Genomic DNA, 16,032 nt, shown 5'->3' with positions numbered 1-16,032 from the left:
GCTATGGGTCTGGTAGGTACTGCCTTAGTAACTTCGGTGAGTTGTTGCAGTGCATCTTGTAGATAGTACACACTGCTGAAAATGTTCGTTGATGGTGGAGGGGTTGGATGTTTGTGGAAGGGGTATCAATCAAGTGGGCTGCCTTGTACCTGCATGTCAACATTTTAGTAACAACTTCATCCCCTCAACAATGAAATTTCTGAATGGTCCATGAACTCATGAACACTACCTCGTTATTCCTCATTGGCACTACAAATCTATCTATCTGCTTTATCATCATCATCATGTGCCGTGTCATTTGACATAGGTGTATCTATCTGTCTATCTATTATTGTAACTTATAGTAAGTTTTAATGTCTTGAACTGTACTGCTGCCACAAAACAACAAATTTCATGACATATGTTAGTGATAATAACATTGATTCTTATTCTTATTCCGAAATATCTCTTCATCCCTTCCAGAAATTCAAGGTGGATATATTTAAAATAGGGCCTGTGCATCATCATCCCAATGCAGCATGAGCAGATACATAGTAAATAAATTGTTAAGTTACAGCACAACACTATAAGCTGTGGGAGCAGTATAAGGCCATTTGGTCCATTGAGACAACTCCACCATTTCATCACGGTTGATCTAATCTTCTTCTCAGCTCCCATTTCCCGCCTTCTCCCCATATCACTACATACTCTGACCAATCAAGAAACTCTCAACCTCTGCCTTAAATATACAATAAAGACTTGGCATCCACAGCTGCCTGTGGCAAAGAATTGCACAGACTCACCACTCTCTGGTGAAAGAAATTGCTGGTCATCTCTATTTAAAAAATGACGCCCTTCTATTCTGAGGCTATGACCTCTGCTCTTGGACTCTCCCACCACAGTAAACATCCTCTCCACATCCACCCTATCAAGGCTTTTCACCATTTGATAGGTTTCAATGATATCACCCCTCATTCTTCTGAATTGCTATCAAACACTCCTCATATAACAAGCCATTCAATCCTGGAATGATTTTTGTGAACCTCCTTTGAACCCTCTCCAGTTTCAGCATATCCTTTCTAAGGGCCCCAGAACTGTCTACATTACTCCAACTGAGGTCTCACCAGTGTTTTATAAAGTCTCAACATCACATCTTTGCTTTTATATTCTAGTCATCTTGAAATAAATGCTAATGTTGCATTTGCCTTTCTCACCACAGACTCAACCTGCAAATTAACCCTTAGGGAATTCTGCACAAGGACTCCAAAGTCACTTTGACCCTCAGTTTCTTTGTAGTTTCTCTCCATTTAGAAAATAGTCAATCCTTTCATTTCATCTACTAAAATGCATGACCATACACTTCCCAACACTGTATTCCGTATACCATGTTGTCCATTCTCCTAATCTAAGTACTTCTGTAGCCTCCCTACTTCCTCAAAACAACCTGACACTCCAGCTATTTTCATATCATTGCAAACTTTGCAACAAAGCCATGAATTATAGCATCCAAATCATTGATAAATAATGTAAAACGAATCAATCCCAACACAGTCTCCTGTGGAACACCATAAGTCACTGGCAGCCAACCGGATAAAAGGCTCCCTTTATTCCCACTCTTTGCCTCCTGCCAATTAACCACTGCTTTATCCACGCTATAATCTTTCATGTAATACCATGGGCTCGTAGCTTGTTAAGCAGACTTATGTGGGGCACCCTGTCAAAGGCCTTCAGAAAATCCAAGTGCAGAACATCAACCTTTGTCTATCCTGCCTGTTATTTCTTCACAGAATTCCAACAGATTTGACAGGCAAGATGTTTCTTTGAGGAAACTATGTTGACTATGGCCTCTTTTATCATTTGCATCCAAATACCCTGAGACTCCATTCTTAATAATCGACTCCAACATCTTCCCAAACACTGAGGTCAAACTAACTGGCTTATGGTTTTCTTTCTTCTGTCTCTCTCTTTCTCCTTTCTTGAAGAGTGGAGTGACATTTGCAACTTTCCAGTCTTCCAGACCTAGTGACTTTGAAAGATCATTACTAATGCCTTCACAGTCTCTTCACCCACTTCTTTCAGAACCTTGGAGTGTACACCATCTGGTCCAGGTGACTTAGCTACTTCCAGGCCTTTCAGTTTCCCAAGAATCTTCTCTCTAGTTATAGTAACTTCTCACACTTCATGACCCCCTGACATTTGGAACTTCCACATACTTCTAGTGGCTTCCACAGTGAAGACTGATGCAAAATACTTATTCAGTTCGTCCACCATTTCCTTGTCCCCCATTACTAACTCTCCATCATTTTCCAGTGGTCTGACGTCGACTCTTGCCTCTCTTTTATCTTTTTGATTCTGAAGAAACTTTTGGTATCCTCTTTAATACTTACTTTTGTATTCTGTCTTTAACTTCTTAATGACTTTTTAGTTGGCTTCTGTTGGTTTTAAAAGCTTCCTAATCTTCTGACTTCCCACTAATTCTTGTCCCTTCTGAACTGCTCCCAGAAATTCCAGCCATTGCTGCTCTGCCATCATCCCTGCCAGTGTTCTTTTCCAATCAATACTGGCCAGCTTCTCACTCATGCCTCTGTAATGCCCTTTACTCTGCTGTAGTAATAATACATCTGACTTTAGCTTCCCCTTCTCAAATTTCAGGGTGAATTTGATCATATAATGATCACACTTCTTAAGGTAAAAGGTTCTTTTACCTTAAAGCTCTCTAATCAATTCCGATTCATTGCACAACACCCAATCAAGAATAGCTGATCCCCTAGTGGGCTCAACCAAGAACTGCTCTAAAAAGCCATCTCATAAGCATTCTATAAACCTCTCCTCTTGGAATCCAGCACTATCCTGATTTTCCCAATCTACTTGCATATTGAAATCCCCAATCACTACTGTAACATTGCCCTTTTGGCATACATTTTCTATCCTGCATTGTAATTTGAAGACCACATCCTTGCTACCATTTAGGGGTCTATATACAACTCCCAACAGGTTCTTTATACCCTTGCAGTTCCTTAGTTCTATCCACAATTCAACATCTTCTGACTCTATGTCACCTCCTAATGATTTGATTTCATATTTTACCAACAGAATAACACTGCCCCCTCTTCCTTCTTGCCTGTCCTTTCAATACATTGTATATCTTTGGACATTGAACTTCCAGCCATGATTCAGTGATGCCCATAACATCATACACGCCAATCTACAACTGTGCTACGTTCATCTACCTTATTCCATGTACTATGCACATTGAAGGATAACACATTCAGTCCTGTATTACCTTTCTCCATTTTGTCCACCTCTGGCGTTGCAACTTATTCTGTTGACTGCAGTTTTGTCCTATCAACAGCCTCTCCTCACTACACATTGCCTCTGTTTGTAAACCAGCTAACTCACCTTCAGCACTATCATCCACCTTTCCTAAGATACATTAAAATATACACAGCTCAGGACACTAGTCACACAATGTTCAACCTTTTGATTCCTAACTTTGCCTGAGGTCTTACTAACATCTGCCTCCACAACCTCTCCACTAACTGTTCTGGAACTCTGTTTCCCAACCCCCTGCAACTCTAGTTTAAACCCCACCCATGCAGCATTAACAAACATTCCCACGAGGGTATTAATCCCCCTACAGTTAAGGTGCAAACCGTGCCTTCTGCACAGATTCCATCTCCCTGGAAGAGAGTCCAATGATCCAAAAATCTTATGTCCTCCCTCTTACACCAACTCCTCAGCCATATTAAGCTCTATAATCTTCCGTGTTCTGGCATCATTAGCACATGACATGGATAGCAATCCTGAGATCACAACCCTGGAGGTCCTACCCTTTAACTTTGCACCTAACTCCCTGAACACCCTATACAGAACCTCATCACTTGTCCTAGCCATGTCATTGGTACCTACATGGGCCACAACTTCTGGTTATTCACCCTCCCACTTAAGAATGCTGTAGTCTCGATCTGAGATGTCCCGGGTGGAACCTAGGAGTCAACATACCATCTGGGAATCTCATTCTTTCCCACAGGACCTCCTGACCGTTCCCCTAACTAAAGAATCCCCTAGCACCAGAACACCACTTCACTCACCACTTCCCTTCTGAGTCTCAGAGCCAGACTCAATGCCAGAGACCGGTGCACTCTAACTTTCCTCTCTTAAGTCAAATCCCCAACAGTATCCAAAGTGATATAGCTGTGGTTGAAGGGGATAGCCACATGGTAACTCTGTACTGGCTCCTTAAAGCCTTTGCCCTTCCCGACTGTCACCAAGTTTCCTGTGTCCTGCACCTTGGGTGTAACTACCTCTCTATATGTCATATTATCATGGCTGAAATAGTTCATTTCAAATGGTTCAATCATGCAGGAATTGTTAAAAGCAAATAAGTATTTATACCTTTGAGCAACAGCTCTTAATAAAAGGTATAATTGTTAAGATATTAGACTCCATATTAATAGTACTTTGCAAGAGCGTTGACTGAAAAGTGATTTGACACAGAGTAAATCATATTTGCAAACTTTTACAGCTCAATTCACAGTAATTCTAAAATTGTATTTGGCACTATCAGTAATGAATCACACGCATCAGGGACATAGGTGATGATATCAGCACTAATTTTAAGAACACTGCAGTTTGGAGCATCCTGATGCCTCTGAAATGTTGCTGATCTTCCATATGTTGTGCTTCAATCCTCCACTGTCTACAGGTTTGTGGTTGACCTAAGACCAACCTCAAAGGAGTACATACACCCCATCATGGTAATGGATTCGTTTCACATTTAACAGACCCTTGAGCTCATCAGGTCCATGAGGACCATATAGTCCCCATCTGCACTAATCTCATTCAGTTTATAGTCTCCTGTGCCTTGGTGATGCAGGTGCTTATCCAGATACTCTTTGGTAGGGTATGAATGCCTTTCTCCACTACCCAAATGAGCAGTGTGTTCTGGATTCCAGCCATTCTCTGAGTGAAAAGTATTTCCTCCGATCCTCTCTAAAATTTTTATTCTTTACCCTAAACATAAGGTCTCTAGTTTTAGGTACTACTGCTGTGGGGAAAAATTTCTTGCTAGCTGCCCTCATTATGCCCCTTGTAATCTTAGACATGTCTTTCAGGACCACCTCTGCTGCCTCAACTATGAGGAAAACAAATCATTGTCTCAAGTCTTTCATCACAGCTGAACCTCATCTTGACTCTCAAGTATAATCACATCATTAAGCATAAAACTGTGCTACAGATAGTGACACGCTACTAAGGCCCAAAATTATGTCCTTATCTGTGACAGTGTGGTGACCCACTTTCTACGCAGGCGAACCGGCTCACAAAATGGCGCGTGCATCAGCAGAGAGGCCAGCCCCAAAATGGCGCTGGGCCTTCTTCTTCACCAGCAAGGGGAGAAAGCTCGCGCGCGGGAAGAGACTATTGCAATGCACCTCTGATGTCATTTCTGCCCGGAGAGGGCGGGAACGGAACTGCGTAAAAGCCAGTGCCGCGAACTTTGAATAAACTAGTCTCGAATGCAACTTACAGACTGCGTGTCATTATTTCTAGCTCTGTGTGTAGCACATCGCTATATTAGTGTCCCCAACGGTCCAAACGGGATTTGGACCAAAGATGATCGACTCTTCATCTGTTCAAGCAGTTTCGCTAAAACTGCCAACTTTCTGGACGCTGCGACCACGCGTGTGGTTTGACTAAGCAGAAGCCCAGTTCCAGATTCAGCAGATATCTTCTGATTCCATGCGTTACTATTACATGGTGAGCTCCCTTGACCAGGAGACAGCCACCCAGGTTGAGGATTTCATACAGTCACCCCCAGAAGAAGGCAAATATGCAGCATTCAAAGCGCTGTTCATAGGGACCTTTGGCCTCTCACAGCGTGAGCGAGGTGCCCGCTTGCTGCACCTGGACGGTTTGTGAGACAGGCCGCTGTCAGCATTAATGAACAAGATGCTGGCCTTGGCTGAAGGACACAAGCCCTGCCCCATGTTTGAGCAGGCATTCCGAGAGCAACTGCCCGAGGACATACCTCTGCTGCTGGCCGACTTGCTGTGGAAAGCCAAGAGGGAGAGCGGGGCGTCTGTGGGACAGATTACCAAGCCACGTGCTCAACAGCAGGCCAGACCAGGCCGGCAACGGAGTGCACACAACTCAGAGGCAGGAGTGAGGAGGCCAATGAACAGTGGTGTTTCTACCACCAGCGGTGGGGCACAGAAGCCCACCGTTGTCGCCCGCCCTGCAAGTTCCTGAAAAGTGCCGGGGCCAGCCGCTGCTAGTGGCTATGGTGGCTGGCCACCAGGACAGCCCCTTGTACGTCTGTGACAAACAGTCGGGACGCCGCTTCTTGGTCGACACCGGAGAAGAAATCAGCATCTTACCCCCAAAAGGGTACGACAGCCACAACAGGGAGCCGGGACTCACCCTGAGGGCCACAAACGGCAGCACGATACGGACCTACAGCACCCGCACAGTGCAGCTGCAGTTCGACGCCAGCCGGTTCACATGGGACTTCACACTGGCCGCCGTGGCCCAACCACTCCTGGGGGCGGACTTCTTGCGAGCTCACAGCCTGCTGGTTGACTTGCAATGGAAAAGACTGGTCCATGCCAAGACTTTCCAGACGTTCTCCCTGATGAAGCCAAGCTGCTGGCCCCACACCTGGACTCCATCACGCTGTCTGACAACAAATTCACCAGAATCCTGGCAGACTTTCCATCGGTTCTGGCACCGCAGTTCACGGCAGCCATGCCCAGACACAGAGACACGGAGTACAGCACCATATTCCGACCCAGGGACCACCCCTCCACGCCCCGCGCACGAAGGCTCACCCTATCGGACAAGCTCTGCCTGGCGAAGGAGGAGTTCAAGAGGATGGAGGAATTGGGGATCGTACGGCAGTCCGACAGCCCATGGGCCTCCCCCTTGCACATGGTGCCCAAAGCAGCTGGAGGCTGGAGACCATGTGACGACTACTGCAGACTGAACGAGGCTACAACTCCAGACCACTACCCCGTGTCGCACATACAGGACTTTGCAGCAAACCTGCACGGGGCAAGCATCTTTTCCAGAGTAGACTTCGTCCGAGGATACCATCAAATCCTGGTACACCCTGAAGACATCCCCAAAACAGCACTTATCACCCCGTTCAGTCTGTTTGAGTTCCTCCAAATGCCATTCGGCCTGAAGAATGCCGCACAGACGTTCCAGCAACTAATGGATGCAGTGGGACGCGACCTGGACTTTGCGTTTATCTATTTGGACGACATCCTCATAGACAGGAGTAGTCGTCGGGAGCATCTGTCCCACCTCCGCCAGCTCTGCTCCCACCTGAGTGACTTCGGCCTCACGATCAACCCGGCCAAATGCCAGTTCGGACTCGACACCATCGACTTCCTGGGCCACAGGATTACCACAGACGAGGCAACACCTCTGCTCGCCAAGGTAGACACGATCCGCCACTTTGCCCGGCCCAACACAGTCAAAGGCCTGCAGGAGTTCATTGGTATGGTGAACTTCTACACCGCTTCCTCCCCTCAGCAGCCTGTATCATGCGCCCTTTGTTCACCCTGATGTCGGGTAAAGGCAAGGACATTACTTGGGACGAAGAGGCTGTGGCCGCTTTTGTTAAAGCAAAGGAAGCCTTGGCAGACACCGCGATGCTGGTGCACCCCAGAACCGACGTTCCAACTGCCCTCACAGTGGACGCATCCAACACAGCAGTCGGTGGGGTGCTAGAGCAACTCATCGAGGAGCACTGGCAACACCTGGCACCTACGGCCACCCGAACTCAAGTACAGTGTCTTTGACCAGGAGCTGTTGGCACTATATCTGGCAATCCAGCATTTCAGGTACTTCTTAGAAGGCAGGCCGTTCACCGCGTTCATGGACCACAAACCGTTGACCTTCACGTTCACAAAGGTGTCTGATCCTGGTTGGCCGGCCAGCAGCCACATCTGTCCTACATCTCCGAGTACACGACGGACATCCAGCATGTCTCGGGAAAGGACAACGTTGTGGCGGACGCACTCTCCAGACCAGCTATCCAGGCCCTGTCCCAGGGGGTGGACTATACAGCACTGGCGGAGGCGCAGCAGGCAGACGATGAGATGCCCAGCTACAGGACCGCAGTCTCGGGTTTGCGGCTGCAAGAATTCCCCGTAGGCCCAGGTGAGAGGACCCTCCTGTGTGACGTGGCTACAGGCCAACCTCACCCCATCACCCCAGCAGCGGCGAGTTTTCAACTCCATACACGGCTTAGTGCACCCATCTATCAGTACAACCATCCGGATGGTCTCCAGCAAGTTCGTGTGGCACAGACTTTGCAAATAGATCAGCGAATGGGCCAAAGCGTGTACGCAGTGTCAAACGGCCAAGGTGCAGCGGCACACCAAAGCCCCGCCGCAGCAGTTCAAACCCACCCGCCGGAGGTTCAACCACATTCATGTGGATATCGTGGGGCCCCTGCCAGTGTTGCAAGGAGCACAATACCCCCTAACTATGGTAGACCAGTTCACAAGATGGCCAGAGGCGGTCCCGCTCACCAACACCACTGCCAATTCCTGCGCTCGAGCGCTGATTGCAACCTGGGTAGCATGCTTCAGGATACCAGCCCACATTATCTCTGACAGAGGCGCCCAGTTCACCTCCAGCCTGTGGTCGGCTGTGGCCAGCCTGTTGGGTACACAGCTACACCACACAACTGCCTACCACCCACAGTCGAATGGACTAGTGGAACGCTTCCACTGTCACTTGAAGTCGGCTCTCATGGCCCGCCTGAAAGGGCTTAACTGGGTGGACGAACTTCCCTGGGTCCTGCTCGGAATCTGCACAGCGCCCAAAGAGGATCTGCACACCCCGCCGGCTGAGCTGGTGTACGGCACACCCCTGGTCATCCCAGGAGAGTTCATACCAGCCTCAAGGGGGCAAGAGGAAGAACCCGCAGCAGTCCTGGACAGAATACGCGAAAGGCTCGGCAACCTGGCCCCTGTACCGACTTCACAGCACAGACAGATCCCAACCTGCGTACCCAAGGACCTGTAGAACTGTAAGTTTGTACTTGTACGAAGGGGCGCACACCAGGCACCGCTACAGCAGCCGTACGAGGGGCCGTTTACGGTGATCAGTAACAACGGGTCCACGTACGTTCTGGACATTGGGGGGAAAGAGGAGGTTTTCACTGTGGACCGACTCAAACCGGCCCATGTGGACTTGGCGCAGCCAGTCGAGGTTCAGGCACTGCGGCGCAGAGGCAGACCACCCAAACAGAGACTGATCCAGACTGTGGACATTGGGGGGTGTATTGCTGGTTCTCGGGGGGGAGGGGTTATGTGGTGACCCACTTTCTACGCAGGCGAACCGGCTCACAAAATGGCGCACGCGTCAGCAGAGAGGCCAGCCCCAAAATGGAGCTGGGCCTTCTTCTTCACCAGGGAGGGGAGAAAGCCCGCGCACTTTTGTAATGCACCTCTGATGTCATTTCCGCCCGGAGAGGGTGGAAACGGAACTGTGTAAAAGCCAGTGCCGCAAAGTTTGAATAAACTAGTCTCAAGTGCAACTTACAGACTGCGTGTCGTTATTTCTAGCTCTATGTGTAGCACATCGCTACAACAGTGTCATTTGATAAAATTATCATATATACTGAGAACGGATGAATTTTAAATAACTTAAATGCTGACCTTTAGTAGATGGAAGCAGTACTGAATCTTCCGCATGTCAGGTCCAATTTCCAGTGAAGCCTCGGTGTCAGTGTCCTCTAGATAATTATTGACCTGCTCATGCAACCTTTGTACAAAACACAAGATGAATAAAGAAATCCATCAGATTGTCAGCAATTAGAACCTTACCGTTCAGCTTACTGAGTAGATGCTGCAATGCAATCTTGTGAATACTCTGGCTAGGTCATTTGTGATGAGATGCATTTTTCACCAGCTGGTAGACAGAATAGCAAAACTTTTTTCCCCATGTTCAGAGTTGAAATTCAACATGAAGGAATAATTAGGGAAAAGAAAAATATCCCAGGTGTACAACATATTTAGAATAAAATCAATCCAATACCTTAAAAAATTACCATATATAGTCATTCATAAATCACATAATCGCCAGAAAGACTCAAGTACATTGTGCTGTGTTCATTTTGCATGTATTGTCTGCCAAAGTAAATTGTTCAATGTCTTTGTTAAATAGCTAAGCCATTTATTACTAGCAATGCAGGGTACAATTTATTTAATGTATCCATTATCTTCATTAACTTTTTTATTTTTACTGCACATGAGCCTTGTGTCTGAACAACCAGCAAAAGTTACATTGACCCAATAAAAACTGTGTTTTAAGACCAAGTAACGAGATAACCAACAATGAACAAAGACCTTAATGAAACTGAGCACAACATTTCAAAAAGAACTTAAGAAAATGCTTAATTGACATGGTGGATGCTGAAGGACCGATGCTCCTGGCTCTGAGGTCTGGAACTACAGGTCATAACCTCAAGGTAAGGGATTGGACTGAGAAGAAAAGCACTGAGAGAGCTGTGAATCTTTACTATCCTCTTCTCCAGATGCCAGGTCTGTCAACAGACATGTGACAAATTTTGCACTGCATATTCTCCATCATTTTCTGTTACATGTAATAGATTAGCAGACAGAACGGATATAAAACAATATGAGCTAAGGGGACAAATTCGAGTTGAGATATGCTAACCATGATCTTCCCAACTAGCAGAGCAGATGCAAGGGGCTAAATAGTACACCACTGCAACCTACTTATAGTAGGGCACTCATTATACAAATGAAAATTAGGTCAAACTGTTATGATTAAAATCCCATAACCGATTGCTGCTCTTTCATATGTTGGCTGCCTATATTTCCAGCACACAGAACATATTATGTCTTTGAATGCACTGGACTGACAATCTCAAGTATATATCTGCCCTTTACTATAATTGTCCATAATACTATAACCAGCCTTGGTTACAGTGGTCCTATTGTATAACATTAATTTCTAGATTTAATACCAAGATTTGCCTGCACAGAAACACTGAACTGTTGTTATAAAATTCAAAATTTTATGGCATAAATAATAATTTCATAAACATGTTTACATAGTCATTTGGAATACAGATATATTTAAGAGTACTACACCATGTAAGACATTTGATTAGAAATGAATTCATTCAATAATCAGTTTCAAAACATTTACATAAATTTCACTGTACTGAAGAATCTCAGCTTGAAAACAAGCAGTAATGACAATGATGCTTCAAGTATAACTCCTGCTCTTACATATCACATCCTCCAATGGCAAACACACTCATCACCTCCTCTGATTGGATGCCCATGATTAGAAGCGCACAGAGGTTAAAATAAACTTTTTTTTCATGGTTTCAACATCAGAAATGGAGAGGAGTACAATACACTCTATGCCATTCTTTTCTATATATAATACACTCCTTTGTCTTTTAACCAAATGATATATTCATTTTTGTGAATTACAGACTACATCTCTCTTTTTGGATACAAGTAAATTGTTCATGAATATGCTAGAGTCCTATAGTTGCAACACCATCTTTCAAAACTTACAATTTGCAAGTCTCTAAGGATCAAATACACATCATTAATCCATATGAGCTGTGTCAACCAAAACCCCGAATGCAAGCTTAGGCTGCAATTATACAATATTGGATCTATTTTCGCAACAACTTTTTATTCAGTGGGATTGGTTGTTAATTTCAATCATTACCAGATTAAATTACGTCACTCACCTTTGAAACAATTAAATCATAAATACACTGAGCACATTCTAGTCTAGCATGTACAAAATGTCAGTCTCTTCCAAGTTCCAGCAATCTGTGCCTCAAAGCTCATTCAGCCCTGTCTTCACTGCAGTTAGTTTTAGTTACCTGAATTTCATGGAGTTGAAGTACTTAGCCTGGGCTGCTCAGTGCTCTTGGCCAAAAACAGTGGAATGAAACCTTATACAGAATAATAAAATTTGTCAGTAGTAATATTGAAATTAAAGCACACCAATGGGAGTGCTAGATTGAACATTATTAGGTACCTCTGGTTTTCTGAGAAACACACCTCTTGCTCTCTACAGGAGCAAAATAATAATATACGTTTAATCTAGATTTTTTTAAAAATCATATAATTGCTAACCAATTTTTTTATTGAAAATTTCTGTGTACTGCTTCAAAATTAAAACTTCTCAGTTGTAATGCATTTAAGAGTGTTCACAAAAGCATTTACATCACTTTAGATACAGAAAGCTGTGGACCAAGTGCTAGGAGATAAGGTTGGATATCAATAGTTGATGTGGAAGAGTTGGGCTGAATGGTCTGCTTATGTTGTATGACTCTATAATAGAAAGTATTCAATAGATTGGATGAATTCAAAAGAACTTGACATCTGAGCTTCACGCAAGCAAGGTATTTAGTTGTACCCTGGGGTATATAGCAATAAAACTAATCTTAAGCTGAGGAATGACAAAATAAGGAAGACTATTGTCACATCACTTCCAAAGGTTCAGAGATTTTGATTTCTCAGCTTTTCATAACAATTTTCAACTTCTCAAGAACTTAATTTCTTGGTACAGTACTTAAACTCAAACTTGCAACAGGGATCTCAGACTGTTAACTGTTTCTCTTCCCATTGATGGTGCCCGACTTGTACAGAATATCCAGCATTTTCTGATTTTATTTATGCTATTTCCATGTTTAAGAAGGACAGTAAGGACAATCCAGGAATTACAGGCAATGACCCTTACATAAGCAGTAAGGAATTTATTGAAGATTCTCAGAGTTAAGTATTAATCACATTTGGAAAATCATGGACTTATTAGGGATATCTGGCAAGATATAGTGCGGGGGAGGTCATGTCTCACAAGTTTGATTGTGTTTTTTGATCGAGGTTACAAAGATGGTTGATGAGGGTGGGATAGTGAACAAAACACAAACAAGAGAAAATCTGCAGATGCTGGAAATCTGAGCAACACAGACAGAATGCTGGAGGAACTCAGCAAGTCAGGCAGCATCCATAGAAGGAGGTACAGTCAAAGTTTTGGGCTGAAGCCCGGTGAATGTTGGTTACATGGACATTGGTCAAGCATTTGACTATGTTCATCCTATAGGCTGGTCCAGAAGATTATGTCACATAGTCACACAGTAAATTGGTAAACTGGACAGAAAAGTAGCTTGGGAAAGTTGCTTTGAGAGGTTAGTTATGACAAGACTGAACTACTGCCTCATAAAGGACCTGGACCCATTGCAATTTGCCCTTTGTCACAATAGGTCAACAGCAGACACAATATCCATGGCTCTTCACACGGCTTTAGACCACCTAGACCAGGGGTCCCTAGCCATTTGCACACCGTGGACCAGTTTAATATTGACAATATTCTTGCACCGGCCGACTGGGGGGTGGGGATGTTCAAGTTCAACAATGCGTGACAAGAAATGAGAAAAGGTGCTGCTAACTCATATTGTTTCATTTTGCCAAATCATATCATTTCCTTGCAGCCCAGTAGCACATGCTCGCAGCCCAGTGGTTGGGGTCACTGACCTAGACAACACAAACACCTACGTCAGGATGCTGTTCATCGACTACAGCTCAGCATTTAATACCATCATTCCCACAATCCTGATTGAGAAATTGCAGAACCTGGGCCTCTGTACTTCCCTCTGTAGTTGGATCCTCAACTTTCTAACCGGAAGACCACGGTCTGTGCGGATTGGTAATAACATATCCTCTTTGCTGACGATCAACACTGGCACACCTTAGGGATATGTGCTTAGCCCACTGCTCTACTCTCTGTATACACACGACTGTGTGGCTAGTCATAGCTCAAATACCATCTACAAATTTGCTGACAATACTACCACTGTTGGTAGAATCTCAGGTGGTGACGAGGAGGCGTACAGGAGTGAGATATGCCAACTAGTGGAATGGTGCCGCAGCAACAACCTGGCACTCAACGTCAGTAAGACGAAAGAGCTGATTGTGGACTTCAGGAAGGGTAAGACGAAGGAACACATACCAATCTTCATAGAGGGATCAGAAGTGGAGAAAGTGAGCAGCTTCAAGTTTCTGGGTGTCAAGATCTCTAAGGATGTAACCAGGTCCCAACATATTGATGTAGTCATAAAGAAGGTAAGACAGCAGCTATACTTTATTTGGAGTTTGAAGAGATTTGGCATGTCAACAAATACACTCAATAACTTCTATAGTTGTACGGTGGAGAGCATTCAGACGGGCTGCATCACTGTCTGGTATGAGGGGCTTCTGCAGAGGACCGAAAGAAGCTGCAGAAGGTTGTAAATCTAGTCAGCTCCATCTTGGGCACTAGCCTACAAAGTACCCAGGACATTGTTAAGGAGCGGTGTCTCAGAAAGGCAGCGTTCATTATTAAAGACCTCCAGCACCCAGGGCATGCCCTTTTCTCACTGTTACAATCAGGTAGGAGATACAGAAGCCTGAAGACACACACTCAGGAATTCAGGAACAGCTTCTTCCCCTCTGCCATCCGATTCCTAAATGGATATTGAAGCTTTGGACACTACCTCACTTTTTTTAATATACAGTATTTCTGTTTTTTCACATTTTTAAATAATCTATTCAATATACATAATTGATTTACTTGTTTATTTATTATGTTTTATTTTATTTATTATTATTTTTTCTCTCTCTCTGCTAGATTATGTATAGCATTGAACTGCTGCTGCTAAGTTAACAAATTTCACATCACATGCTGGTGATAATAAATTTGATTCTGATTCTGATTCTGGTCATAGAAGACTGGAAGTAGTGCAAGAGAGGAGCATTTTTCTGATTGGAAGCTTGTGACCTGTAGAGTTCTGTAAGGAACAAAGGTGAGATCTCTGTTACTTTCAGTATATAAAAATGAACTGTATGAAAATATAGGTGGTCTCATTAGCAAGTTTGCACATAACATGAACATTGACTGAGTCCTGGATAGTGAGACACATTGTCAAAGGATATAGTGGGATATCAATAGGAAATTTGGATGGAGAAATGGCAGATGGAACTTAATCTAGACAAGTATGACATAGTACAAGTAGGACATCAAACACAAGAGGAAAGCATGTGGTAAATGGCAGGATCCTTAGGAGCAGTGATGAACAGGGGGATCTTGGATTGCAAGCCTGAATCTCCCTGAATCAGTAACATGTGGATATAATGATAAAGAAGGCATACAGCATGCTTTGGATCTAAGGACTCATTTTGGTTCAGAACGTTGTTGCTCGCTTCTATTGTTTCAATGATTTGTGTTCTTTTTCCTCTCTGTGCATCGGGTGTTTTTTATTCTTTTTTTTTAATTAGGTTCTTTCAGGTTTCTTGCTATGTAGTTGCCTGTAAGCAAACAAATCTCATGGTTGTATAATTTATACATTCTTTATTAATAAAGCTTCCCTCTGGTACTGCTCCCCCTTTTCTTTCTTCCATGGCCTTCTGTCTTCTCTCAGATTCCCCCTTCTCTAACCCTTTATCTCTTTCACCAATCAACTTCCTAGCTCTTTACTTCACCCCTCCCCCACTCCCAGTTTCACCTATCCCCTACTACCTTGTATTTCTTCCTCCCCTCCCCCCCCCCAAAACCTTCTTACACTGACTTCTCTTCTTTTTTCTCCAGTCCTAATGAAGGGTCTTGGTCCGAAACGTCAGCTGTACTCTTCCATAGATGCTGTCTGGCTTAGTGAGTTCCTCCAGCATTTTGTGTGTGTTGTTTGCATTCTTAGACAACAACAGCTTTTGCTAAACCCATTCCTGCATTGGGGAAGGTGGAATGCAAACAACCATATACTCAAGGTGAAGAACCTGCCTACTTTTCAGCAGGCAGAGCAAGCTCAGATATCTGTTTGCATGGTACGCTTCATCAAAGTGTAGCACTTTTGCGCCAATGTTCTTTATAGGAACTTATCCGTCAATTTCCTTCTGGGAGCTCTTGATTGTAGCCCAGGATTGCACCTTACACAAAAAAAGTCATGCCTCCTGCAGGTATTGATCTTTGCCAATCTGTCCAAATCCCTTGGGGACACTTCTCCAC

The 16,032-nt window shown here is 44.4% G+C and overlaps 1 protein-coding gene across 5 annotated transcripts in view; it reads right to left on the bottom strand.

Annotated features, from left to right (window-relative positions):
* The window catches only part of kif6 (kinesin family member 6), a 610,920-nt gene that overhangs the window by 393,343 nt on the left and 201,545 nt on the right, over positions 1-16,032 (bottom strand). For all 5 annotated transcript variants that reach the window (XM_072247507.1, XM_072247523.1, XM_072247530.1 and 2 more), the window contains exon 11: positions 9,654-9,759. In XM_072247507.1, the coding sequence (XP_072103608.1) occupies positions 9,654-9,759 (106 nt within the window). The remainder of the gene's footprint in view (positions 1-9,653; positions 9,760-16,032) is intronic.

Source organism: Mobula birostris, chromosome 2 (assembly GCF_030028105.1).
Source record: "Mobula birostris isolate sMobBir1 chromosome 2, sMobBir1.hap1, whole genome shotgun sequence".
In the NCBI taxonomy this organism is placed as follows: Eukaryota; Metazoa; Chordata; class Chondrichthyes; order Myliobatiformes; family Myliobatidae; genus Mobula; species Mobula birostris.
Note: the sequence above shows the minus strand (reverse complement) of the source record. Positions and strands in the feature narration are given on the sequence as shown.